Source organism: Cherax quadricarinatus, chromosome 30, assembly GCF_038502225.1.
Source record: "Cherax quadricarinatus isolate ZL_2023a chromosome 30, ASM3850222v1, whole genome shotgun sequence".
In the NCBI taxonomy this organism is placed as follows: domain Eukaryota; kingdom Metazoa; phylum Arthropoda; class Malacostraca; order Decapoda; family Parastacidae; genus Cherax; species Cherax quadricarinatus.
The window spans coordinates 31933283-31960014 of record NC_091321.1 but is presented as its reverse complement, the minus strand read 5'-3'; the positions used below and the strand labels follow the sequence as shown (position 1 = coordinate 31960014).

The 26732-nt window shown below is 39.6% G+C and overlaps 1 protein-coding gene across 1 annotated transcript in view; it reads left to right on the top strand.

The window, feature by feature from the left end:
- The window catches only part of bt (projectin protein bent), a 237117-nt gene that overhangs the window by 197545 nt on the left and 12840 nt on the right, over positions 1-26732 (top strand). Inside the window, exons 91-98 of the mRNA XM_070090071.1 lie at positions 8227-8587; positions 9236-9462; positions 10085-10375; positions 10671-11042; positions 11790-11846; positions 15228-15325; positions 19216-19420; positions 25687-26313. Coding sequence (XP_069946172.1) covers positions 8227-8587; positions 9236-9462; positions 10085-10375; positions 10671-11042; positions 11790-11846; positions 15228-15325; positions 19216-19420; positions 25687-26313 — 2238 coding nt within the window. The remainder of the gene's footprint in view (positions 1-8226; positions 8588-9235; positions 9463-10084; positions 10376-10670; positions 11043-11789; positions 11847-15227; positions 15326-19215; positions 19421-25686; positions 26314-26732) is intronic.

Genomic DNA, 26732 nt, shown 5'->3' with positions numbered 1-26732 from the left:
TGTTTCATGTCTAGTTACAACGATGATAATGCTAGTTTCTTCAGTGTTAATATTATTAAGTTGTTAACAACAGTACAGAGTTTATGCTAGCTACTAGTGTTAATGTTAGATACTAGTTTTAAGTGGCAATATCAGTTACTAGTTAACAACAGTAACAGCACTAGTTACTACGGTGGCAATACTGGTTACTAGCCAATAATAGTTATAACAGTACCAATAATAGTTACTAGTGTATCAATACTAGTTATAACAGTGGTACTACTAGTTACTACAGCAATAATATTTGTTAATAGAGCGATAATATTAGTTACTGCAGTGCCAGTAACACATAACTGTGCTATTACTAGTAACTACATTGCAAATATTATTTAGTGCAGTGTCGTTACTAGTTACTATAGTGACAATTGTAATTCAGTGCCAACATTAGTTATTACAGTGCCAACATTAGTGCCAATTCTAGTTACCACAGTGTCATTACTCTTGTAGTGTCAGTACTAGGTACTACAGGGCCAATACTAGTTACTAGAGTGATGATACTATTTATTTCAGTGAAAAATAATAGTTACTACAGTGTCAGTACTAGTTCAGTGCCAATATTAGTTATTACAGTGCCAATTCTAGTTACTTCAGTGACTGTACTAGTTACTAGGGTCATTACAAATTAGTACTGTAAGAATACTAATTACCATAGAATTAGTAGTACTTAGAATAGTTCAGTGAGAACACAGTTACTTCAGTGCCATACAGGTTAGTAGAGTGCCAATACTAGCTGTCACAGTGAGAGTACTACTTAGTAGCGCCAATACTAGTTTCGATAGTGAGGATACTAGTTAGCACAGTGCCAGTACTAGTTTCTACAGTGACAATATTAGTTGTACTAATTTCTACACTATTACTATTAATTACTACCGTGCTCTCATTAGTTACAACAGTGCTAACACTAGTTACTAAAGTGCTAATTCTAGATACTACAGCGCTAATACTAGTAACTACAGTGCTAATTCCAGTTACTACAGTGCTAATACTAGTTACTACAGAGCTAATACAGGTACTACAGTGCTAATTCTAGTTACTGCAGTGCTCTAACTAGTTACTACAGTGCTCTCACTAGTTACTACAGTGCTAATTCTAGTTACTACAGTGCTCTCACTAGTTACTACAACGCTAATTCTGGTTAATACAGTGCTAATACTAGTAACTACAGAGCTAATACTAGTTACTATAGTGATAATTTTAGTTACTACAGTGCTAATACTAATTACTACAGTGCTAATACTAGTAACTACAGTGCTAATATTAGTAAATACAGTGCTAATTCTAGTTACTACAGTGCTAAGTCTAGTTATTACAGTGCTAATACTAGTAACTACAGTGCTAATACTAGTAACTACAGTGCTAATACTAGCTACTGCAGTGCTAATACTAGTAACAACAGTGCTAATACTAGTTACTACACTGCTAATTCTAGTTACTACAGTGCTTTCACTAGTTACTGCAGTGTTAATACTAGTTACTACAGTGCTAATACTAGTTATTAGAGTGTTAATACTAACTACTGTGCTAATACTAGTAATACTAGTTATTACTGTGTTAATACTATTTACAAAAGTGTTAATACTAGTTACTACAGTGCTAATGCTAGTTACTACAGTGCTCTCACTAGTTATTACAGTGCTAATTCTAGTTACTACAGTGCTCTTACTAGTTACTACAGTGCTAATACTAGTTACTACAGTGCTCTCACTAGTACTACAACGGCAATTCTACTTACTACAGTGCTGAATCTAGTAACTACGTGCTAATACTAGCTTATATAGTGCTAATTCTAGTTACTACAGTGCTAATACTAGTTACTACAGTGCTCTCACTAGTTACTACAACGGTAATTCTACTTACTACATTGCTGAACCTAGTAACTACGTGCTAATACTAGCTTATATAATGCTAATTCTAGTTACTAGAGTGCTAATACTAGTTACTACAGTGCTAATACTAGTAACTACAGTGCTAATACTAGTAACTACAGTGCTAATTCTAGTTACTACAGTGTTAATACTAGTTACTACATTGCCAATACTAGTTACTAGAGTGTTAATACTACTTACTATAGTGCTAATACTAGTTACTACAGTGCTAATACTAGTAATACTAGTTACTACAATGCTAATAGTAGTAAAACTAGTTACTACTGTGTTAATACTATTTACGAGAGTGTTAATGCTAGCTACTACAGTGCTAATACTAGTTTGTACAGTAGTCATACTAGTTACAACATTACCCAACACATAGCAACATTACAACAACATTACCCAACACATACCAACATTACAACAACATTACCCAACACATACCAACATTACAACAACATTACCCAACACATACCAACATTACAACAACATTTACCAACACATACCAACATTACAACAACATTACCCAACACATACCAACATTACAACAACAATACCCAGCACATGCCAACATCACAACAACATTTACCAACACATACCAACATTACAACAACATTTACCAACACATACCAACATTACAACAACATTTACCAACACATACCAACATTACAACAACATTACCCAAAACATGCCAACATTACAACAACATTTACCAACACATACCAACATTACAACAACATTTACCAACACATACCAACATTACAACAACATTTACCAACACATACCAACATTACAACAACATTTACCAACACATACCAACATTACAACAACATTTACCAACACATACCAACATCACAACAACATTACCCAACACATACCAACATTACAACAACATTTACCAACACATACCAACATTACAACAACATTTACCAACACATACCAACATTACAACAACATTACCAACACATACCAACATTACAACAACATTACCAACACATACCAACATTACAACAACATTTACCAACACATACCAACATTACAACAACATTACCAACACATACCAACATTACAACAACATTACCAACACATACCAACATTACAACAACATTACCAACACATACCAACATTACAACAACATTTACCAACACATACCAACATTACAACAACATTTACCAACACATACCAACATTACAACAACATTACCAACACATACCAACATTACAACAACATTACCAACACATACCAACATTACAAATAACATTTACCAACACATACCAACATTACAACAACATTACCAACACATACCAACATTACAACAACATTACCAACACATACCAACATTACAAAAACATTACCAACACATACCAACATTACAAACAACATTTTACAACACATACCAACATTACAAATAACATTACCAACACATACCAACATTACAACAACATTACCAACACATACCAACATTACAACAACATTACCCAACACATACCAACATTACAACAACATTACCAACACATACCAACATCACAACAACATTACCCAACACATACCAACATTACAACAACATTACCAACACACACCAACATTACAACAACATTACCCAACACATACCAACATCACAACAACATTTACCAACACATACCAACATTACAACAACATTACCAACACATACCAACATTACAACAACATTTACCAACACATACCAACATTACAAAACTATTTACCAACACATACCAACATTACAACAACATTACCAACACATACCAACATTACAACAACATTACAACATACATACCAACATTACAACAACATTTACCAACACATACCAACATTACAACAACATTACCAACACATACCAACATTACAACAACATTACTAACACATACCAACATTACAACAAATATTACCAACACATACCAACATTACAACAACATTACCCAACACATACCAACATCACAACAACATTACCCAACACATACCAACATTACAACAACATTACCCAACACATACCAACATTACAACAATATTACCTAACACATACCAACATTACAACAACATTACCCAACACATACCAACATTACAACAACATTACCCAACACATACCAACATTACAACAACATTACCCAACACATACCAACATTACAACAATATTAATTTACACATACCAACATCACAAACAATATTTACCAACACATACCAACATTACAACAACATTACCAACACATACCAACATAACAACAACATTACCAACACATACCAACATAACAACAACATTACCAACACATACCAACATAACAACAACATTACCAACACATACCAACATAACAACAACATTACCAACACACACCAATATTTAGACGATACTATCCCAACCAAAAACAACACTACCATAATAATATGCAACACAACATTTCCTCGGCACACCAGTACAACACAAACACACACGAACATACAACTGTTCACCAGCATAAAGCAACACTTCACCAACTTACAACATTTAACCATAATAAACACCATTAAAATTGATAATCTTGCAACAGTTGTTTGTTGCAGGGCCGTTTCCCTGCCATTTAGCAACAGCAAATACAAAAATAAGTAAATTAGATATAACATTTCGTGAAAAAGCTGTTATATTTAAGCAAGGTAATTTTAACATTGTATTGTAATATTGTTAAAAGATATTAACTATAGTATTGACTGGGAACATTGTTCAGTATTACTGAAACTTAATAAGTTACTATTATATGTATAAATCATAACGTTATTATGGCCTCGTGCAAGGCCAGTAAATACCTGGCCCCAAGGAGGCCACGGTAGCGTTTTGTGAATACCTGAAGATTAAGAACTAAACCTTGGTAAAGACGAGAACCAGGGGAGACAGGATTACGACGTAGAAGATTTTCAGAGAACTCTGTAGGGCAGATTGAAAGAGAATGGTTGAAAATATGAGACTTGGGTCACTGAGGCATAGTTGTAAAGATGCAAACGAATCAAAGGGATGCCAGAAAAAAAATTATTCAATCTGGAAAAAAAATTTGTTTGTACATAAATGTAAACAGAGTGCTGGGGAGAGGGTTCGAACCCTAAAATAAGCTATTTTGATATATATATATATATATATATATATATATATATATATATGAGATGTTTTTACAATGGAGAAGAGATGCAAGGAGGGCAGGGTATATGTAGACAAAGAGCGAGGTTAAGAGAGTGGTGAAGCAATGTAAAGAGAGCAAATGAGAGAGTGGTGAGATGTTATCAACAAATTTTGTTGAAAATAAGAAAAGTTTTGGAGTGAGATTAACAAATTAAGAAAGCTTCAGAGAACAAAGGGATTTGTCAGTTAAAAATGGGAGAGAGAGTTATTAAATGGAGAGTTAGAGGTATTGGGAAGATGGAGGGAATATTTTGAGGAATTGTTAAATGTTGATGAAGATAGGAAGCTGTGATTTCGTGTATAGGGCAAGGAGGAATAACATCTTGTAGGAGTGAGGAAGAGCATTGCAGAGTGTGGGGGAAGTTCGTGAGGCAGTAGGTAAAGAAAGGGTAAGGCAGCCCGGGGTTGATGGGATAAAGATAGAAATGTTAAAAGCAGGTGGGATATAGTTTTGCAGTGGTTGGTGCAATTATTTAATAAATGTATGGAAGAGGGTAGTACCAGGATTGGCAGAGAGATGCATAGTTCCTTTGTATAAAGGCAAAGGGATAAAAAAGAGTGCAAAAATTATAGGGGATAAGTCTGTTGAGTGTACCTGGTAAAGTGTATGGTAGAGTTATAATTGAAAGAATTAAGAGTAAGACGGAGAATAGGATAGCAGATGAACAAGGAGGCTTTAGGAAAGGTAGGGGGTGTGTGGACCAGGTGTTTACAGTGAAACATATAAGTGAACAGTATTTAGATAAGGCTAAAGAGGTCTTTGTGGCATTTATGGATTTGGAAAAGGCATATGACAGGGTGGATAGGGGGGCAATGTGGCAGATGTTGCAAGTGTATGGTGTAGGAGGTAGGTTACTGAAAGCAGTGAAGAGTTTTTACGAGGATAGTGAGGCTCAAGTTAGAGTATGTAGGAAAGAGGGAAATTTTTTCCCAGTAAAAGTAGGCCTTAGAAAAGGATGTGTGATGTCACCGTGGTTGTTTAATATATTTATAGATGGGGTTGTAAGAGAAGTAAATGCGAGGGTCTTGGCAAGAGGCGTGGAGTTAAAAGATAAAGAATCACACACAAAGTGGGAGTTGTCACAGCTGCTCTTTGCTGATGACACTGTGCTCTTGGGAGATTCTGAAGAGAAGCTGCAGAGATTGGTGGATGAATTTGGTAGGGTGTGCAAAAGAAGAAAATTGAAGGTGAATACAGGAAAGAGTAAGGTTATGAGGATAACAAAAAGATTAGGTGATGAAAGATTGAATATCAGATTGGAGGGAGAGAGTATGGAGGAGGTGAATGTATTCAGATATTTGGGAGTGGATGTGTCAGCGGATGGGTCTATGAAAGATGAGGTGAATCATAGAATTGATGAGGGAAAAAGAGTGAGTGGTGCACTTAGGAGTCTGTGGAGACAAAGAACTTTGTCCTTGGAGGCAAAGAGGGGAATGTATGAGAGTATAGTTTTACCAACGCTCTTATATGGGTGTGAAGCGTGGGTGATGAATGTTGCAGCGAGGAGAAGGCTGGAGGCAGTGGAGATGTCATGTCTGAGGGCAATGTGTGGTGTGAATATAATGCAGAGAATTCGTAGTTTGGAAGTTAGGAGGAGGTGCGGGATTACCAAAACTGTTGTCCAGAGGGCTGAGGAAGGGTTGTTGAGGTGGTTCGGACATGTAGAGAGAATGGAGCGAAACAGAATGACTTCAAGAGTGTATCAGTCTGTAGTGGAAGGAAGGAGGGGTAGGGGTCGGCCTAGGAAGGGTTGGAGGGAGGGGGTAAAGGAGGTTTTGTGTGCGAGGGGCTTGGACTTCCAGCAGGCATGCGTGAGCGTGTTTGATAGGAGTGAATGGAGACAAATGGTTTTTAATACTTGACGTGCTGTTGGAGTGTGAGCAAAGTAACATTTATGAAGGGATTCAGGGAAACCGGCAGGCCGGACTTGAGTCCTGGAGATGGGAAGTACAGTGCCTGCACTCTGAAGGAGGGGTGTTAATGTTGCAGTTTAAAAAACTGTAGTGTAAAGCACCCTTCTGGCAAGACAGTGATGGAGTGAATGATGGTGAAAGTTTTTCTTTTTCGGGCCACCCTGCCTTGGTGGGAATCGGCCAGTGTGAGAATAAAATAATAAATATATATATATATATATATATATATATATATATATATATATATATATATATATATATATATATATATATATATATCTCAGATTCAGATTTAGTCTATATTTCAAATCATTGCATAAAAACATACAATCAGAAATCCCACAGAATTCACAACATCCAATAAACATGATAAATAAAGTGTAATGAGCTCTTGTCCATACTGAATTACATCTCATATACATATATACAGGAAAGCAACAAAGGAAGTGAAATTGTATTTAGACTCTATACTAGATTCCTCATAATTAGAATATACAATAGAGGCAGCGAGTCAAAACACATGCCAGCAGCTGTATCACTGTAGCATGACGATCTACAATATTCCACATGCAATACTTTCGAATGCTAGCTACACTCCGTCACTGTGCGGTTACATGAGATTTCTGTAAGAACATGCTTTGAGTCGCAGCTGGTGGCTTTGGAAACATTCCAAAGAAAGAGTGTGTTTTATGTCGGATGATCTCAGTGTTGATCTTTATGGCACAGTGGAAACTGCTGCTAGCTTGTGTTTTCTCTACCTGTTTTTTCATTACCACAAATTTTGTTGCACAAAAACCTGTATATATATATATATATATATATATATATATATATATATATATATATATATATATATAATGTGTGTGTGTGTGTGTGTGCGCGTGTCTGTGTGTGTGCGCAGGGAAGAGAGTCGTAAACGAGCCATCAAACAACAAATGCAAAACGAGCCACAGGGAAGATGAACTGAACAAGCTTTAGGTCCTTCGTATTGCAGCCAGTGATCATGTCCACACTTCCCCTTTTCCGCTAACTTCGTGCCACTCTACCTACCCACTGCAAATTGCATAGCTCCTGACAAGGCACAGGTTGCAGTGCGATAGGCCTAGAGTTTGTCCATTTCATCTCAGAAAGTGTAAGTAATCATGTTATTCATGTTTTTTCTATCATTTATTTCTTGCAGAAGCTGTTTCCTATACAGAAATCCAAAAAATACGAATTTGACGTCCATTTCTCCCTTTTCTGCAGACGTTAAACCTGAAAACATCATGTGTCAAACCAAAACTTCCACCAACGTAAAACTCATCGACTTCGGCCTAGCGACCAAACTAGATCCCAACGAGGTCGTGAAGATCTCGACGGGCACTGCAGAGTTTGCTGCTCCAGAGATCGTAGAGCGTGAACCCGTTGGTTTCTACACGGATATGTGGGCAGTGGGTGTTTTAGCTTACGTTCTCCTCAGTGGTCTCTCGCCCTTCGCTGGCGAGAACGATATCGAAACCCTCAAAAACGTCAAGGCCTGTGACTGGGACTTCGATGAAGAAGCCTTCAGTAATGTTTCTAATGAGGCCAAAGATTTCATCCGCCGTCTTCTCATTAAGAACAAAGAGTGAGTATCACATTTCCCTCTAAGTTATTTATAAACTAAAATCTTCTTAGATTCAAGTATCTACGAATTTAGCTGTTATATACTGTCACTTCAACATTCTTAAGTTTCCAGAGCAAGTTTATTTTTGATGCTTTCAGATACGGCTTGTATCAGCTTGGCCAGGGTGATATTTTTCAACAAAAGTTTCCACCTCATTCCACTTCGCACAAATGTCCTTAATCACTGAAGAAGGTACCTTCTCCCCTCTCTCTTCCTCCTCCTCTGACCCCTCAAGGAAGGTTCCTTGATGTTGGTGAGGGGCTCTTGATTTAGAGAATTGGATCTGTGCTCCAGAATTAAGCCTACCTTCCACATCCCGCTGTATAATCCTACGGGTTTAGCGCTTCCCCCTTGATTATAATAATAATCCTTCTCCTCTGAGGCACTGTGGTCTCTTGCTGTTCCAGATGAAGGTCCTAAGCTTCCCCTCTTGCATACCAACTCGTGTAACATCCTGTACTTCGTCTTACACTGACTAATACTTCTCCACTCTATCATCCGAACGTTCATCGTACACATATCCCTTCCCATCATTATCGTCAACTCCCCTCCCATAACCCTGCTACATCTTACACTAACGCAAGAGTAATCCTCTGTTGCCTCGTACAGGAAACGTATGACAGCGCACGAGTGCTTAATGCACGCATGGCTGCGTGGTGACTACTCTCCTCGTCTGGAGCCCATCGATATGATGCGTTACATTCCCATCCGCGATAAAATCCGTGCCAAGTACAAGGAGTGGGAGAAGTTCCTCTTGCCCATTGGTCGTATCGCGGAATATTCCTCACTCAGAAAACTGCAGCTGGACAAATACAGGATACACGATACGCACTTCGGTGAGTTCCTTTTAGTCATCCACATTTGCCGCGATTAGCAAACAATTTTCCAACAGTCTTCTCACCCATTTCTCTGGTTATTTATGTTTACTAACACTTTTCCTTTTGACGTACAGTCATAGGCTTCGTTTATTTTTTTAATTTTTATTCAGTCTACACGAAAATAATTGCAGGTACAAAAAATATTATGCAAAAACATTAAGGAGTAATGTGGGTTATGCAACCTACATATAATAAAACACTTGTTGTTGCTGCAATATTTTATTTTTACACAAAAACCATATATTCTTAAGCTATATATTGTGATTCTGTATCTCTGGTAAGCACAGTATTGGATACTATATTGGATACTAGCTGGTTATTATGTCAACGTTTTGATGGTTATTATTATTTTTGCATTATTATTATTATTATTATTATTATTATTCAGTATGAGAATTAGAATTAATATTGTGCTCACAATTCAGCGCTAATCCAATATATCTTTCAGCACTCTTACTCTTAGCTCTCCGGTATCCTATAAAATACAGACACCTTTACCTACAGTAATGAGAGTAATGTTGAGGACATAGCATAAAGGATTATTGGTTGACAGATGATGAAACCGGTTGTGTACCCACAGACCGACGACAGTGTGCACCAAGGTTCGTCATCCGGCCACAGAACGCCTTCACTTACGAAGGCCAGAGCGTCAAGTTCTCGTGCCGCATCGTGGCCGTGGCTGCCCCCACCGTCTGCTGGTTCCACAACAACATGGAGCTTAGACAGTCTGTCAAGTACATGAAGAGATACTCGGGCGAAGACTACTCCTTCGTTATCAACCGTGTCAAGCTAGACGACCGCGGCGAGTACATTATCCGAGCGGAGAATCACTACGGTGCCAGGGAGGAACCCGTCTTCCTCAACGTCCAGCGTGAGTCTTTCTAATTGGCAACTTTGTTCACTGTCTTTATTCCTTTTTTTCTTCATTGTTATGGTCATTTCTTCATAATTCATGTCAGCTCAGTCATTGCAGATTCGGTTAAGCAAACTGCAGTATAATTGTTTTGTATAGAAATGTGTCTCTTAATTATTACATTAATCTATACATTTTCTCACTCGATTATCATTTTGGACTCATGTTGCATAATCAACAATATTATAAATTTTATGGGTAAAATTAGCTCTTATCGGGTAAAATATAGCTCTCTTTTTCTTCTCGGTGGCAGCTCTCCCTCCGGAGGTTCCACCATACAGACCTCAAGAACAGATCATCCGTCGAAGACAGCCTCTGACGTACAAGTTGTGGCAGGAGGAGGGTGAGGGAGCGCCGAGCTTCACTTTCCTGCTCCGGCCTCGTGTCATTCAATGCCACCAAACTTGTAAACTCCTCTGTTGTCTCGCTGGCAAGCCCGTCCCCACGGTCAAGTGGTTCAAGGGAACTCAGGAGCTCTCCAAGTTTGACTATTCCATGAGCCACGCCGACGGTGTGGTCACCATCGAAATAGTCAACTGCAAACCATCAGACTCTGGCAAATACAGATGCGTGGCTACTAATTCTCTGGGCACAGATGAGACATCCTGTGTTGTTATAGTTGAAGGTATGTGCACTGCTACTTCCCATTTTATGGGGCTTTTGTTCAAATATTGACTCCATAATCCATGAAATATTGACATTTTATATTTATGAAATATGTTCAATGATATCCATTTAAGTTAGCCTACAATGTTCATCAGAATTTTATTGTTAAGAATATAGTGTGATGGCTAATCAGTTGAAATCTTATTTTGATATTCTTGTAATGCAGAAAAAAATAACACTATATTTAAGAACACTAATGCAGTTCTAGAGAGTATTACATTATCGTAGTTTTTGTTAGTGTATTTTGAGCCACAAGAGCAGCGTAGAGCAGTAGAGTCCGCAAGTTTGTCACTTAATTAAGTGACAAGTCTCACACACAGTTCTTATCTTAAGTTGCACTCTAACATTATCAACGTGTTGTCAGAGTCTGAGCTTATCTTAATTTAATTTGATAATAAGTTTTATTTTTACGGCGTCGAGAGCAGCTAACATTCTCGCTTTGAAGCAATACTTATGAGAGAAAATATCTGCGAATTAGTAATGTTCTTCGAAATTTGCTTTCTTACGAAGCTGAGCTTTTGTGTAACCTATTCAAAGAGTTCATCTTTTGGTTAAAGATTCATACTTAAAATATGTTTTTATGCTTTTAAATAACATTGCTTTTCATTTTAATAACAAACTGGGGCAGCTTTGTGGCCATTGTATTGACACTTTTCTCTTCCCAATAATACATGACAGTAAACTGGCATTTGATTTCTTCTAAAAGGCGTCGGAGATCGGACCCAGGAACAGAAGACCCTGATGACTAATCTGAAGTTCTCAGGTAAAGCCGGGGACACAGTGTGTACTGGAGCCCGGGTACAACCACTTGTGCAGTGATGGGGAGAAGGTTGTATGTAGTGTAGAGGAAACAATAATGAGTGCGTGTGAGGGAAGCGTGCAGTATGTGGAGACTCATGTAATGTAGAGTCCACAGGGAGTCCCTCATGAACTACAGTGACAATACAGGGGTGCAGTAAAGTGATATTGTACCGCACTTTGTTCCACCAACCACCCGAGCTCATCTTGCATTATACTGTGACCAAGTACAGTTATAAAAAAAAAATATTAGATATTATGAGTATACGCTTTATACATAATTCAAGCAGTAGTATAAGGTTCTCCTTATCTAAACACCATGTATGACCAAGTTTTATGTAAATGTGGTGTATCTCCCAGACGCACGCTAATTACATCCCTAGCCACATACACTACATCGGAAGCCTCACTCTGTACAACCTCACATGTGACATTGAAGCTCATTTGGTTGTATTCGGGATGATCGCCTTTGTGTGGCTCGCACTGTAGGCACTGTGATCCCCGGGCTACTTCTGCAGCATTGTATGGCTAAAGCTTCTCTAAACATAGTGCATCAGCTGGTCCGTTACGCCCGCCTGTATGGGGGTCTTTGATACTTGTCTCCCGGTGCCTGCTGGCCTGCGTGTAGCCATAGGGAACTATGCAATAACCTGACAGGGTTATTCATAATTCTCACATGGACCAGTGTTCATATAACAGCATAAAAATCCATGTCCTGAGCGATAAAGAGTTGAGAAATAGTAAATCACATTTTATCCTATTCCAAATATTTCGAATTCCCTATTTTTGGCGCACTTCCTAATGCGTGTTACGAAGATTTTTTTTATCTTCATTTTTGTTGATTAATGAAAGTCCCTAATTTATATAAAATTAAATTAAAATTACGTGATAAATACCATAAAAATCCAATACTAATGAATATATATATATATATATATATATATATATATATATATATATATATATATATATGTATATATATATATATATATATATATATATATATATATATATATATATATATATATATATATATATATATATATACACGCATATATACGCTTTTACACGGGAATATTTTTATTTTCCTATTTTTTGTAAACATCTCATCACTGTTCACGACTCTGATAAATTCTTTGTGCGTTGTATAAAGCGCACTGAACCCACCCCCTCCCATAAGGGTACGGTAGTTTAGCATGCTATTGCCACCCTCTCACCCACCACCCAGGCGTTTTATAAATACTAAACACCGTTTTGTAAACTGCTTGTTTAACATAAACTTTTCTCTCCTGCTTTAAAATGAAGGTAATGAGGTAACAGACGAACAGACTCGCCTACTAAAGAATCTATCAAGTGAAGGTAATGCTTTTTTAAATCCAAGTGTTGTGAGCCTAACCTTATCGAGTGGTGTGTGGTTATATATATATCCATTATCAGTGAATACTCGTGGTGTGTTGTCTCATCTGGTATCAGTGAACTGTGCTCGTGGCTTCAGGAATCACGCCTGATTACGTCACATTTTACTAGTGCCAGTGCATGTTGGCACCTGGGAATTGAAACCTTGATATTATACCTAATTTTGGTTGATTTTAATTAATTTATTTTCTTTTCGTAACATCCTGACGTCCAACGCTATTTTTTTTTTTATTTCGACCTTAACCCTTCCTCATTTGACAAGACGTGTGTGTGTGTTTGATAGAGCTTGAAAGTATTTATGAAATTCTTTGCGAGGTAAAATTATATTTTTGTAATAGCCATAGATATTTCATGGGTGCAAGTTACAAAAAACATTAGACATAACAGAATTTGAAATAAGGACCGGCTAGGTGCTTAGTGATGAACCTTTGTGACTTCGCTCTGGTGTAATGATTGTTGTAGCATGTAAACGCCTTGCACTGACGTCTTGTATTACGGATGTCGTCGATCCTTCCTTTTTTCTTCGTTTGGTTCGTAACGGTCCAGAAACAGAGTGAAACATCAAGATAATACACCTTACTAAACTTAAAGAAAACCGAGACACCTAGTGAATCCACCTTTACCCTCTCTACCTTCTCCCTGTTCACTTTCTACCGGTTCACTCTCTCCCTCTCCAGTCTCACTCTCTCCTTCCATTCTCTCCCTCTTCAGTCTCACTCTCTCCTTCCATTCTCTACCTCTGTACCATCTAACTACCGCCTTCGTCCACCCTTTCCCTCTTCAACCATCATCTCATCTTCCCTTTTTCCCTTCATTTCCACCTCTCCACTCTTCTCACACTCTTCATCCCCTACCTACTTTCCACCCCTCTCCATCTCACTCTTCCTTCTCTTTCCACAGATTGCCTTCATCCTCACATGTTCCGAATGTAGCATAATTCTGATGTTCAGAATTATGCTACTGTTTCCCCATGATATGTCCCATTATTAAGCATCCACCATTGCTTTGTTCATTAAAGTAGTATGCCGGCGTCTGTACACTGTCCAGATGGATGAATAACGCCACATGCAAGGCGTGTTTTGAAGGATTAACATTTCTTTTATTCTATAATTAAAGTCTCCTTGTTTAGCTTATCACTTTCGCACTAATAGTAAACAAGCAGCTGAAGAATCAACAAAAAGAGCACAGCAGGTGTGGAAACACAAATTACCCTTACGTTGTGGATGAGTCCTGAATGTTGCATTTTCTTAGTTTTGTTCGAGTTGTTAGTTGTTTTTCTTTATATATATATTACTTTTTTGTTATTGTCCTTAGTGTGTGCACTCTTTTGCCTTTGTTCTTAGCACTTGTACATTTTAAAACCATTGTGAAAGGCGTTTATTGGTTCACAGAATGACACAACTCTCCAACGTGTACAGTTTACCTGTCTATGTTTACCTAATCATTTATTTAGGTACTTGTTATTTAACATTTTCCAAGACTCTAGATAAACAACATTATAGAACGAAGATAAGTAATCACTCTCATTTACTAAATACTGGGTTGCAAAGAGCTGGTGTATTTGTGAATTGGGTTGCAAAGAGCTGATGTATTTGTGAACTGGGTTGCACTGGTGTACTGGGTTGTAAAGAGCTGATACATTGGTGTATTGAGTTGTAAATAGCTCATGCACTGTGTACTGGTTGTAAAGAGTTCATGCACTGTGTACTGTGATGTAAAGAGCTCATACACTGGTGTACTGGTTTGTAAAGAGCTCATACACTGGTGTACTGGTTTGTAAGGAGCTCATACACTGGTGTACTGGGTTGTACAGCACTGGTTTAATGCCGTTTCTTTCTCTTCCCTCGTAACTTCCTAATGTCCACATGGGCACTCCCACACCCACACCCACACCCCACACCCAAACTTACTCCCACGCCCCCACAAACAGATCGAAGGTATATAGAAACGACGATCAAGGACCTGCCACCCCCGCCCACGCCCGCAATAAGAGTAGATGACTCGAGCTACTTCAGTTCCACACACAAGGTCAGTGTTTCTACCACTCTACCACCACCACCATTACTAGTACCATCACCACCACTACCATCACCACCACTACCATAACCACCATTACCATCACTACCACTTTCATCACCACCATTACCATCACCACCACTACCATCACCACCCTTACCATCACCATTAACACTACCACTACCACCACTGCCATCACCCCCACTATATATATATATATATATATATATATATATATATATATATATATATATATATATATATATATATATATATATATATATAAACATGCGTGAACGTGTTTGATAGGAGTGAATGGAGACAAAGGGTTTTTAATACTTGACGTGCTGTTGGAGTGTGAGCAAAGTAACATTTATGAAGGGATTCAGGGAAACCGGCAGGCCGGACTTGAGTCCTGGAGATGGGAAGTACAGTGCCTGAACTCTGAAGGAGGGGTGTTAATGTTGCAGTTTAAAAACTGTAGTGTAAAGCACCCCTCTGGCAAGACAGTGATGGAGTGAATGATGGTGAAAGTTTTTCTTTTTCGGGCCACCCTGCCCTTGGTGGGAATCGGCCAGTGTGCTACTAAATAATATATATATATATATATATATATATATATATATATATATATATATATATATATATATATAGAGAGAGAGAGAGAGAGAGAGAGAGAGAGAGAGAGGTGTGCATTATGACTGTAGATTTGATTATAATTGTATGGATTATAAGCATTTGCTGAATTTTTTTTTTATAACTTGTGACCCGTCAAACAAGCCCAGATGCCCTGTAAATATATGTTTTCAAAAAATTCTCTATTATATACATTAGCAAGTACAATAAAACCCAAAAGCCTGGATTCCAGTGGCCTATTGTTTACATTGGAGACGATTAGCTACGCTTGAAGAGCAAAGTTATTACTTTGCTTATTACTTTGGTTGTTACTTTGGTTGTTACTTTGGTTGTTACTTTGGTTGCTGCACCTTTGATAAATCTCTACAGAGCCTAACGTTTCCACATTATAAACCTATTCACCAAACATTTCTTTATTTTTCGCAGCTAATAACCTATTTGCAAAAAAATAACGTCAAATAACTTAGCTTCTTAACTACCCAACGTATATTTTGGTCAGCCTAAATTTGGTTGGTAATGATTAATATAAATTAGATTATTTTCGTGATCTGATTAATTATTAGGAAATATTGCACCAGCGATCCTTCCAGTGATCCTCCATGATCCTGGTGAGGAGCTCTTCATCAAAGATATCGGATCAGTTAGCCTTTTCCATGGATCAAATTTGACAGCGTCCTTTTATTTCTCCAGGCACTGTATGACCCGCACGGGCTTATCGCTTCCCATAAATATAAAAGGAATTAATGCATAGAATAATAGCAACAATTATAATAAAATATAATAATAATAATAATAATAATAATAATTATATTGACTTTTTTAAACAAAAATAATCTTGTTATGATTGGTTATTGTTCCACTAATTATTATTATTATTATTTTCTTCTTCTTTTACTTTAATACTATTATTATTATTATTATTATTATTATTATTATTATTATTATTATTATTATTATTATTTGAAAGCACTAAGGCCATAGTGTACACACATGGCCTGGGGAATGAAAGTAAAATACTTTAGATCCATGGAAAAATAAGGCGGCTCCAGTTCCATGGATGAAGAGCCCATGAAGGCAGACCTGGAAGGATAACTCACTAAGTGATGTTTACCTGCAGCTCTTATTCTTTTTATTTATTTTCTTTCAATTGTTGATAGTTTCCTGTTTCTGTAGTTTGTTATTGTTTACGTGTAACAGTTGTTTGTTATTGTTTACGTGTAACAGTTGTCTGTTATTTATTTGTAACAGTTGTGTGTTGTTATTGTATATGAGTAACAGTTGTCTGTTATTGTTTACGTGTAACAGTTGTCTGTTGTTAATGTTTACGTGTAACAGTTGTCTGTTGCTATTGTTTGCGAGTAACACTTGTCTATTGTTATTATTTACGTGTAACATTTGTCTGTTGCTATTGTTAACGAGTAACAGTTGTCTGTTATTGTCTACGTGTAACAGTTGTCTGTTGTTTATTTGTAACAGTTGTCTGTTATTATTGTTTACGAGTAACAGTTGTATGTTGTTGTTTACGTGTAACAGTTGTCTGTTATTGTTTACGTGTAACAGTTGTCTGTTGTTGTTTACGTGTAACAGTTGTCTATAGTTACTGTTTACGAGTAACAGCTCTCTGTTGTTATTGTTTACGAGTAACAGCTGTCTGTTATTGTTTACGAGTAACAGCTGTCTGTTGTTATTGTTTACGAGTAACAGCTGTCTGTTGTTATTGTTTACGAGTAACAGCTGTCTGTTGTTATTGTTTACGAGTAACAGCTGTCTGTTGTTATTGTTTACGAGTAACAGCTCTCTGTTGTTATTGTTTACGAGTAACAGCTGTCTGTTATTGTTTACGAGTAACAGCTGTCTGTTGTTATTGTTTACGAGACGAGTAACAGTTATCTGTTGTTATTGTTTACGAGTAACAGCTGTCTGTTGTTATTGTTTACGAGTAACAGCTGTCTGTTGTTATTGTTTATGAGTAACAGTTATCTGTTGTTATTGTTTACGAGTAACAGTTGTCTGTTGTTATTGTTTACGAGTAACAGCTGTCTGTTGTTATTGTTTATGAGTAACAGTTATCTGTTGTTATTGTTTATGAGTAACAGTTATCTGTTGTTATTGTTTACGAGTAACAGTTGTCTGTTGTTATTGTTTACGAGTAACAGTTGTCTGTTGATATTCTTCTGTTAATAGTTTTTTATAAACTTTCTTTTATTAGGTTTTATTGACTGAGACAAAAGTTGCATTTTAATTATTTCATTTGTTTTTTGTTATAATAAAACCACAATGCTCTCTCTCCTCTCCACTACCACCACCATTGCTACCACCACTGCTACCACCACTTCTACCACCACTGCTACCACCACTGCTACCACCACTGCTACCACCACTGCTACCACCACTGCTACCACCACTGCTACCACCACTGCTACCACCACTGCTACCACCACTGCTACCACCACTGCTACCACCACTGCTACCACCACTGCTACCATCAACGCTGCCGATGCTTATGCTTTCTCGTTATCATTGCTGTTGCTGCTGCTGTAATTAATTCATTGGTGGTTATGTACGTATTGGCTCACCACTACTACAATTATCACCACTACGACAATTATCACCACTACGACAATTACAATTGTTACCATCACTACGACAATTACAACTGTTACCACCACTACGACAATTACAACTGTTACCACCACTACGACAATTACAACTGTTACCACCACCGCCACAATTATCACCATTACCACATCATTCACCACCTCCTCCATATTACCACTAAATATTATTGCCATACCACTACCGCACTACCAATACCCCGTTTATCACTACCTTTAAACCATATTGCTGATAATACTACACAATTACCCCCCCCCATACCACCATTATTACATCACCATTACCAACATACAACTACCACACCTACTTTAACACTACACCAACACTTCCACCACCATCGCCCCACCACAATCCCCACCTCACTACAAATACCACATTGCTACCAATACAACGTCATTACTGCTACTACCACGTCAACCACAATTAACCCACTATGTTAACATCTACTTTCGTAAAACATCGTTAATAACGACAACCTCACCACTCTCTCTCTCTCTCTCTCTCTCTCTCTCTCTCTCTCTCTCTCTCTCTCTCTCTCTCTCTCTCTCTCTCTCTCTCTCTCTTTCTCTCTCTTTCTTTCCTATATTTTCACATTCTTACTCTCATACACACTCAAACATCAACGACACACACACACACTGACGAGACAGTCAGCGGCGACCATCGCTGTTACTAGTACCTCGACTCGCCAGGATGCTCGTGGTACCACCACTACCAAGGTCGAGGCCTCCTCTGCCTCCTCCACCACCGCCTCAACCACCTCTGGGGCCAAGAGAACTCTCAAACCCTACGGCAAGAGGCAAGATTCCACGGGCTCTACCTCCAGGTCCCGCTCAGCCACCAAGGAGCTGGAGTGTAAGTACCTGCAAACTGAGTCTAGTCAGTGAGTCAGTGAATCTGAATTTCTTGGGTGAATGATTTAAAATGAGTCATTATAACTGCAATGCAAGTATACATATATATAAAAATACTTTAATATCTTTGTATATGAGCCTTCAGACAGTCACTGCAAGGTACACTACCCTAGGATAGTTCTAACAATATTAACATCGATAAAAATCGACCAGATTTAGTATTTCCAAAGCTATATATAAATAGTTATCTCAGTTTAGTTATATATAAATAGTTATCTCAATTAAGTTATATATAAATAGTTATCTCAATTAAGTTATATATAAATAGTTATCTCAATTAAGTTATATATAAATAGTTATCTCAATTAAGTTATATATAAATAGTTATCTCAATTAAGTTATATATAAATAGTTATCTCAATTAAGTTATATATAAATAGTTATCTCAATTAAGTTATATATAAATAATTATCTCAATTAAGAATTGTGAGGAGATTATGTATTGAAATTTGAACCTTGATTGTAATTGCTCTTCTAAGAGACAGTTTAAACCTTGAACTAACAATAGAAACTCAACAGATCATTGTCTTTATACGAAAACAAATGGTAATATATTTGACCTTGATTTTATATTAAAATTTCAATCGATGTGTCTATACCCAGTGAATGGGTTTGTATAATCTTAAAAGGTTAACCTACATATATTATAATATTACTGATAATATAATGGTTAGCTTTCATATCTCTAATATAAGGAGCGTCGGTGCTCAACATACAGTAGTGTAGAAACATTGCTGTTGTTTTGTGGAGGCCAGAACGCAATGGATTCATAGTGGTACAATGCTGCAGTGTGACATTGTAGCGTGTGGCATTGTAGAGTGTAACACTGCAACGTGTGACATTGTAGCGTGTGACATTGTAGAGTGTAACAGTGCAACGTGTGACATTGTAGCGTGTGACAATGTAGAGTGTAACTGTGCAACGTGTGACATTGTAGCGTGTGACAGTGCAACGTGTGACATTGTAGCGTGTGACATTGTAGAGTGTAACTGTGCAACGTGTGACATTGTAGCGTGTGACAGTGCAACGTGTGACATTGTAGCGTGTGACATTGTAGAGTGTAACTGTGCAACGTGTGACATTGTAGCGTGTGACAGTGCAACGTGTGACATTGTAGCGTGTGACATTGTAGAGTGTAACTGTGCAACGTGTGACATTGTAGCGTGTGACAGTGCAACGTGTGACATTGTAGCGTGTGACATTGTAGAGTGTAACAGTGCAACGTGTGACATTGCAGTGTGTGACATTGTATCATGTGACAGTGTAGAGTGTGACAGTGTGGAATTCTAACAATGTAGGGTGTGACAGCGTGAGGGTGCAACAGTGTAGGGTATGATAGTATAAGGTGTGACAGCGTGTTGGTGTGACAGTGTTGAGGTTCCGACAGTGTTGGGTGTGACAGCGTAGGGTGTGACAGATTGGAGTTCTAACATAATGTGACAATTTAGGGTGTGATGGTGTGGGGATGTGGCAGTGTAGAGTGTGGCACTGTAGGAGTGTTACAGTGTAGGAGTGTGGCAGTGTAGGATGCGGCAGTGTAGGATGTGGCACTGTAGGAGTGTGACAGTGTAGTAGTGCGACAGTTTAGGCCTGTGGCAGTGTAGGAGTGTGACAATGTAGGAGCGTGACAGTGCATTAGTGTGACAGTGCATGAGTGTAAGAGTGTAGGTGTGACAGTGCATTAGTGTGACAATGTGGAAGCGTGACAGTGCATTAGTGTGAGTCTAGGTGTGACAGTGCATTAGTGTGACAGTGTAGGAGTGTGACAGTGCATTAGTATGACAGTGTAAGAGTGTGAGAGTGTAGGAGTGTAAGGTGCGACAGCGTGAGAGTGTAAGTGTAAAGGTGTGATAGCGGGAGTGCTTTGGAATGGGGGGTTGACAGTGTGGGGGTGCGACAGTTTGCGGTTGTGACAGTGTACTGGTGAGGTGGGAGGTTTGACAATATAGATGTATGACAATGTTGGCTTGATGTGTGAGAATTATAATGAGGGTGTGTGATGTGTAGGGTATATGTGATAGTGTGGGTGTGTGTGTGTGATAGTGTGGGGGGTTGTGTGGTAATGTGGGTGTGTGTGTGTGTGTGTGTGATAGTGTAGGTGTGTGTGATAATGTGGGGGTGTGTGTGATAATGTGGGGGGGTGTGATAATGTGGGGATGTGTGTGATAGTGTGGGTGTGTGTGTGTGATAATGTTGGTGTGTGTGTGATAATGTTGGTGTGTGTGTGATAATGTGGGTGTGTGTGTGTGTGATAGTGTGGGTGTGTGATAGTGTGGGTGTGTGTGTGATGTGGGTGTGTATGTAAATGTGTATGTGTGTGTGTGTGATAGTGTGGGGGTGTGTGATAATGTGGGTGTGTGTGTGATAGTGTGGGTGTGTGTGTGATAATGTGGGGGTGTGTGTGATAGTGTGGGGGTGTGTTAGTGTTAGTTTATTATGCACCCCATACCCATCCTGTGGGCGGTAGTCAAAAGATTACAGAGGTACATAATTGGTCCAGGGACTGGACTCCAAAGTTTTGATAGCTAAGCAAGTTACAAAGGTAATGAACTAGATCTGGACATAATCATGACCAAGTTACAAAGGTAATGAGCTCCAGGTAGAGCTGGTCATACTCATGAATAATTGCAAAGGTAATGAATCATAAACACAATAATCATGAGAATTTACAAAGGTAATGAGCTCCAGGTAGAGCTGGTCAAAATCATGACAAGTTTCAAAGGTAATGAATGATAAACACGTTATGACATGATTACAATCATAGACAAATTACAGAGTAATGAGCAGTTAACAAACATAGTAGGGAATTCATCCATTGCCCCAACAACAGATGTTGCTAGGTGCCTGTCTCTCCTCGGTAGACAGCCATTGCAAACAGCAGTAAGTTGCCCCGGGATCTGCTGCTTGCACGAGCACCATCGACCCTCCCCAAGAGGTCCAAGAAGCCAGTGACTCCGTTAGCAGCCCGATGGAGAGCTCCCCTAGGGACATGTCAGCGTCCTGGTGGACGCCAAGTTGATTGAAGATCCCAGGCCCTCGTGTGTACAGATGTTGAAGCTTGAGAAACTGAGTACACACTGCCTGTGGCACACCTGACAGCTGCCTCGCGGTCGAACTCCACGATGCTGTCCCTGTAGTGGAAGTTCCTGTGAGCCCGGCACTCCCTGCAGTGCCATCGCTGACATCGTGGGTTAGGGGAGAAGTACCCTCTACAGATGGGGTGGCGCTGGGAGTTGGGTGGGTGAGGCGGGGAAGACGCGCAGGGGTGAGGCGTTATGAGAGGGTCACTGTTTACTACGTGTGTTAGTGTGAGTGTGTGTGTACTCACCTATTTGTGGTTGCAGGGGTTGATTCACAGCTCCTGACTCTACCTCTTCACTGGTCGCTACTAGGTCCTCTCTCTCCCTACTCCATGAGCTTTAACATACCTCGTCCTAAAACTATGTATGGTTCCTGCCTCCACTACGTCGCTTGCCAGACTATTTCACTTCCTTACAACTCCATGACTAAAGAAATATTTCCTAACATCTTTTTGACTCATCTGAGTCTTCAATTTCCAACTGTGACCCCTTGTTTCTGTGTCCCATCTCTGGAACATCGTGTATCTGTCCACTTTGTCAATTCCTCGCAGTATTTTGTATGTTCTCATGTCTTCCCTAGCCCTCCTGTTCTCCAGTGTCGTCAGGCCGATTTCCCTTAACCTTTCTTAGTAGGACATTCCCCTTAGCTCTGGAACTAGTCTTGTTGCAGACCTTTGCACTTTCTCTAATTTTTTGACGTGCTTGACCAGGTGTCGGTTCCAAACTGGTGCTGCATATTCCAGTATGGGCCTGACGTACACGGTGTACACTGTATCGAAATACTATTCTCAGGTTTGCCAGGCGCCCATATGCTGCGCCTCAGGTGTGCTCGGTATTATACTCACCCCAAGATCCTTTTCCTTGAGTGAGGTTTGCAGTCTTTGGCCACCTAGCCCATACTCTGTCTGCAGTCTTCTTTGCCCTTGCCCGATCTTCATGACTTTACATATGGCGGGGTGAAATTCGAGGAACCAGTTGTTGGACCAGGCTTGCAGCCTGTCCAGGTCTCTTTGTAGTCCTGCCTGATCCTCATCCGATTTAATTCTCCTAATTAGCTTCACATCATCTGCAAGCAGGGACACTAATGTGTCTATCCCTTCCATCATGTCATTCACATATACCAAAAATAGTACTGGCCCTAGGACTGACCCCTGTGGAACCCCGCTCGTCACAGACTCCCATTGACACCTCGTCACGTACCTCTTGTGAGGAACTTTGTCGAAGGCCTTCTTGCAGTCAAAGAAAATGCAGTCTAACCGCCCCTCTCTCTCTCGTGTCTTACTGCAGTTACCTTGTCATAAAACTCTTGTAAGTTTGTGACAGTATTTTCCTTTCCTGAATCAGTGCTGGTTGTCGTTCATAAGCTTATTCCGTTCTAGGTGTTCCACCACTCTCCTCCTGACAATCTTCTTCATGGTTTTGCATACTGTACACGTCAGTGACACTGGTCTGTAGTTTAATGGGGACTACATTTACCGCCTTCCATACCTCAGGTATCCAGTTGCAATGGATGTGTTGAAAATTGTTGTTAGTGGCACAAACAGCATCTCTGCTCGCTCTCTAAGGACCCACGGAGACATGTCCGATCCCACCGCCTTTGAGGTATAAAATTCGTTTAGCAGCTTCTTCACCTACTCCTCAGTTGTATCTCATCCAGCACTTGTTGGTGTATCCCTTGTTGGTGTACCCTCCTGTTCTGACTTTCCAGAGCCCTTTCTGTCTCCACTGTAAATCTTCCTTAAATCTCATGTCGAGCTCCTCACATACTTCCTGGTCGTTTCTTGTGAGTTCCCCACCTTCCTTCCTTAGTTTGAATACCTGGTCCTTGGCTGTTGCCTTCCTCCTGATGTGGCTATACAGCATCTTCGGGTCAGACTTGACTTTCGATGCTATGTCGTTTTCGTACTGTTGCTGGGCCTCCCTTCTTATCTGTGGATACTCGTTTCTGGCTCTTCGACTAATCTCTTTATTTTCCTGGGCCCTTTGTCTTCTGTACTTTTTCCATTCTCTGGCGCACCTAATTTTTGCCTCCCTGCACCTTTGGGTAAACCAAGGGCATGTTCTGGTCTTCCCATTATTTCTGTTACCCTTGGGAACTTATCTCTCCTCTGCCTCATTGCATTTTGTTGTCACGTAGTCCATCATTTCGTTTACTGATTTTCCTACCAATTCTCGTTCCCACTGAACCTCTTGCAGGAAGTTCCTCATGCCTGTGTAGTCTCCCCTTTTGTAGTTTGGCTTCCCCCATCCTACTCCTGTTGCTCTTTCCACTTGTAACTCTACTACGTATTCAAAGCTCAGAACCACATGATCACTAGCTCCGAGGGGCTTTCATATGTAATGTCCTCGATGTCCGAACTACTCAGGGTGAATACGAGGTCCAGTCTTCCTGTTTCGTCCTCACCTCTCTCTCTGGTAGTATCCCTAACATGATGATGCATGAGGTTTTCCAGTACCACATCCATCATCTTGGCTCTCCATGTTTCGGGACCCCCATGTGGGTCCAGATTTTCCCAATCAATCTCCTTGTGATTGAAATCACCCATGACTAGTAGCTTTGCTACTAGTATGATGATAGTGTAGGTGTGTGTGGTAGTGTGGTTGTGTCTGTGATATGTGTGCGATAGTGTGAGGATGTATGTGGTAGTGTGAGGATGCGTATTGAGGGGAGGGTGTGTGTGTGTGTGTGTGATAGTGTGGATGTGTGTGTGATAATGTTAGGGTGTGTGTGATAGTGGGAGGGTGTGTGTGATAGTGTGAGGGGTGTGGTAGTGTGGGAGTGTGTGTGATTGTGTGTGTGGGGGTGTAATAGTGTGGGGGTGTGATAGTGTAGGGGTGTGTGTGATAGTGTGTGCGGTAGTGACAAAATAATGGTAGACATCGTTGCTTGTATATATTATTCTTTATGCTATATATGGAGGTTCTAACTGTCGGGTGGCGTTGGAAACTACTCACTGGATCGCTCGTGAAGGTACCTCATCTGGAAGATCAGCAAGGGTAACCGATGATCATGGTAGGTAAACAGTTGTAAATATTAAGTATGTTACTGGTCTTGGGGTGCTAGAACGCGTAACATAAGATTATGAGCTAAAATTTATTTTTGTTGACACAGTTTATTGATTTACAGTGCCCCCGGATGATTCCTTGATGGGTCCTCCCGGCTTCTCTGGAGAACTGCCCAAAACTCTCTCTATTAAGGATGGTGAAGCTTTGTGCCTTAAGTGCACCGTCAAGGGTGACCCAGAACCTCAAGTATCTTGGTTCAAGGACGGAGAACCTCTCAGTTCCTCCGATATCATCGATCTCAAGTATCGCCAGGGTCTAGCGTCCCTCACCATTAACGAAGTGTTCCCAGAAGACGAAGGACTTTATGTATGTAAGGCGACCAGCTCCCTAGGGTCCGCAGAGACCAAGTGTAAGCTCTCTATAACCCCAATGGAGGCGCAGATTAACGGCAAGGGAGGCCGAGGCGATAAACTGCCTAGAATCACAGAGCATCTCATTTCCCACGAGGTCCAGGATGGCACTTCCCATACACTCTCTTGTAAGATCGGCGGAGCCTCCAAGTTCGACGTGGTGTGGCTCCACAACGAGAAAGAGATCAAGCCTTCCAAAGACTTCTTATACGTGACTGAGAGAGACAACTACTTGCTCAAAATTGCCGAGGTCTTCCCCGAGGACGCTGGAACTTATACCTGTGAAGCATTCAACGATGTAGGCGAAACTTTCAGCACCTGTACACTCACCGTCATCGGTAATTACACATATAAATCCATAATTACAGTCGTTGTTCTATGTCACTTACAGTGTAGAAATAGATGAAGTATGGAAGCTGTAAAATATACCCAAGTAGGGCAGTGGAACAGTAGTTTTTGTTTCAAAATTTGCTTTATCATAGCTGCATTTTTCAAACTAACAATGCAATAGATTTTATCCTTTCTTTGTCGTGTTAGGTTGTTCCGCAAGCTATTAAAAATAGGCAGGTGATTAGCTTACAGAGGATCGATCTTCTACTGCTGCTTGTGCTGACTATCATGTATAAGTTTACAGCTTCACAAGTACTATCTTGAGTTGTCTGCTCTCATATTAATACTGGGCTAGACCGCCAGATTATCATGGTCATGAAGGACGCTCCCACAGCTAGGCAATTACATATCCCACAATATTTATTTT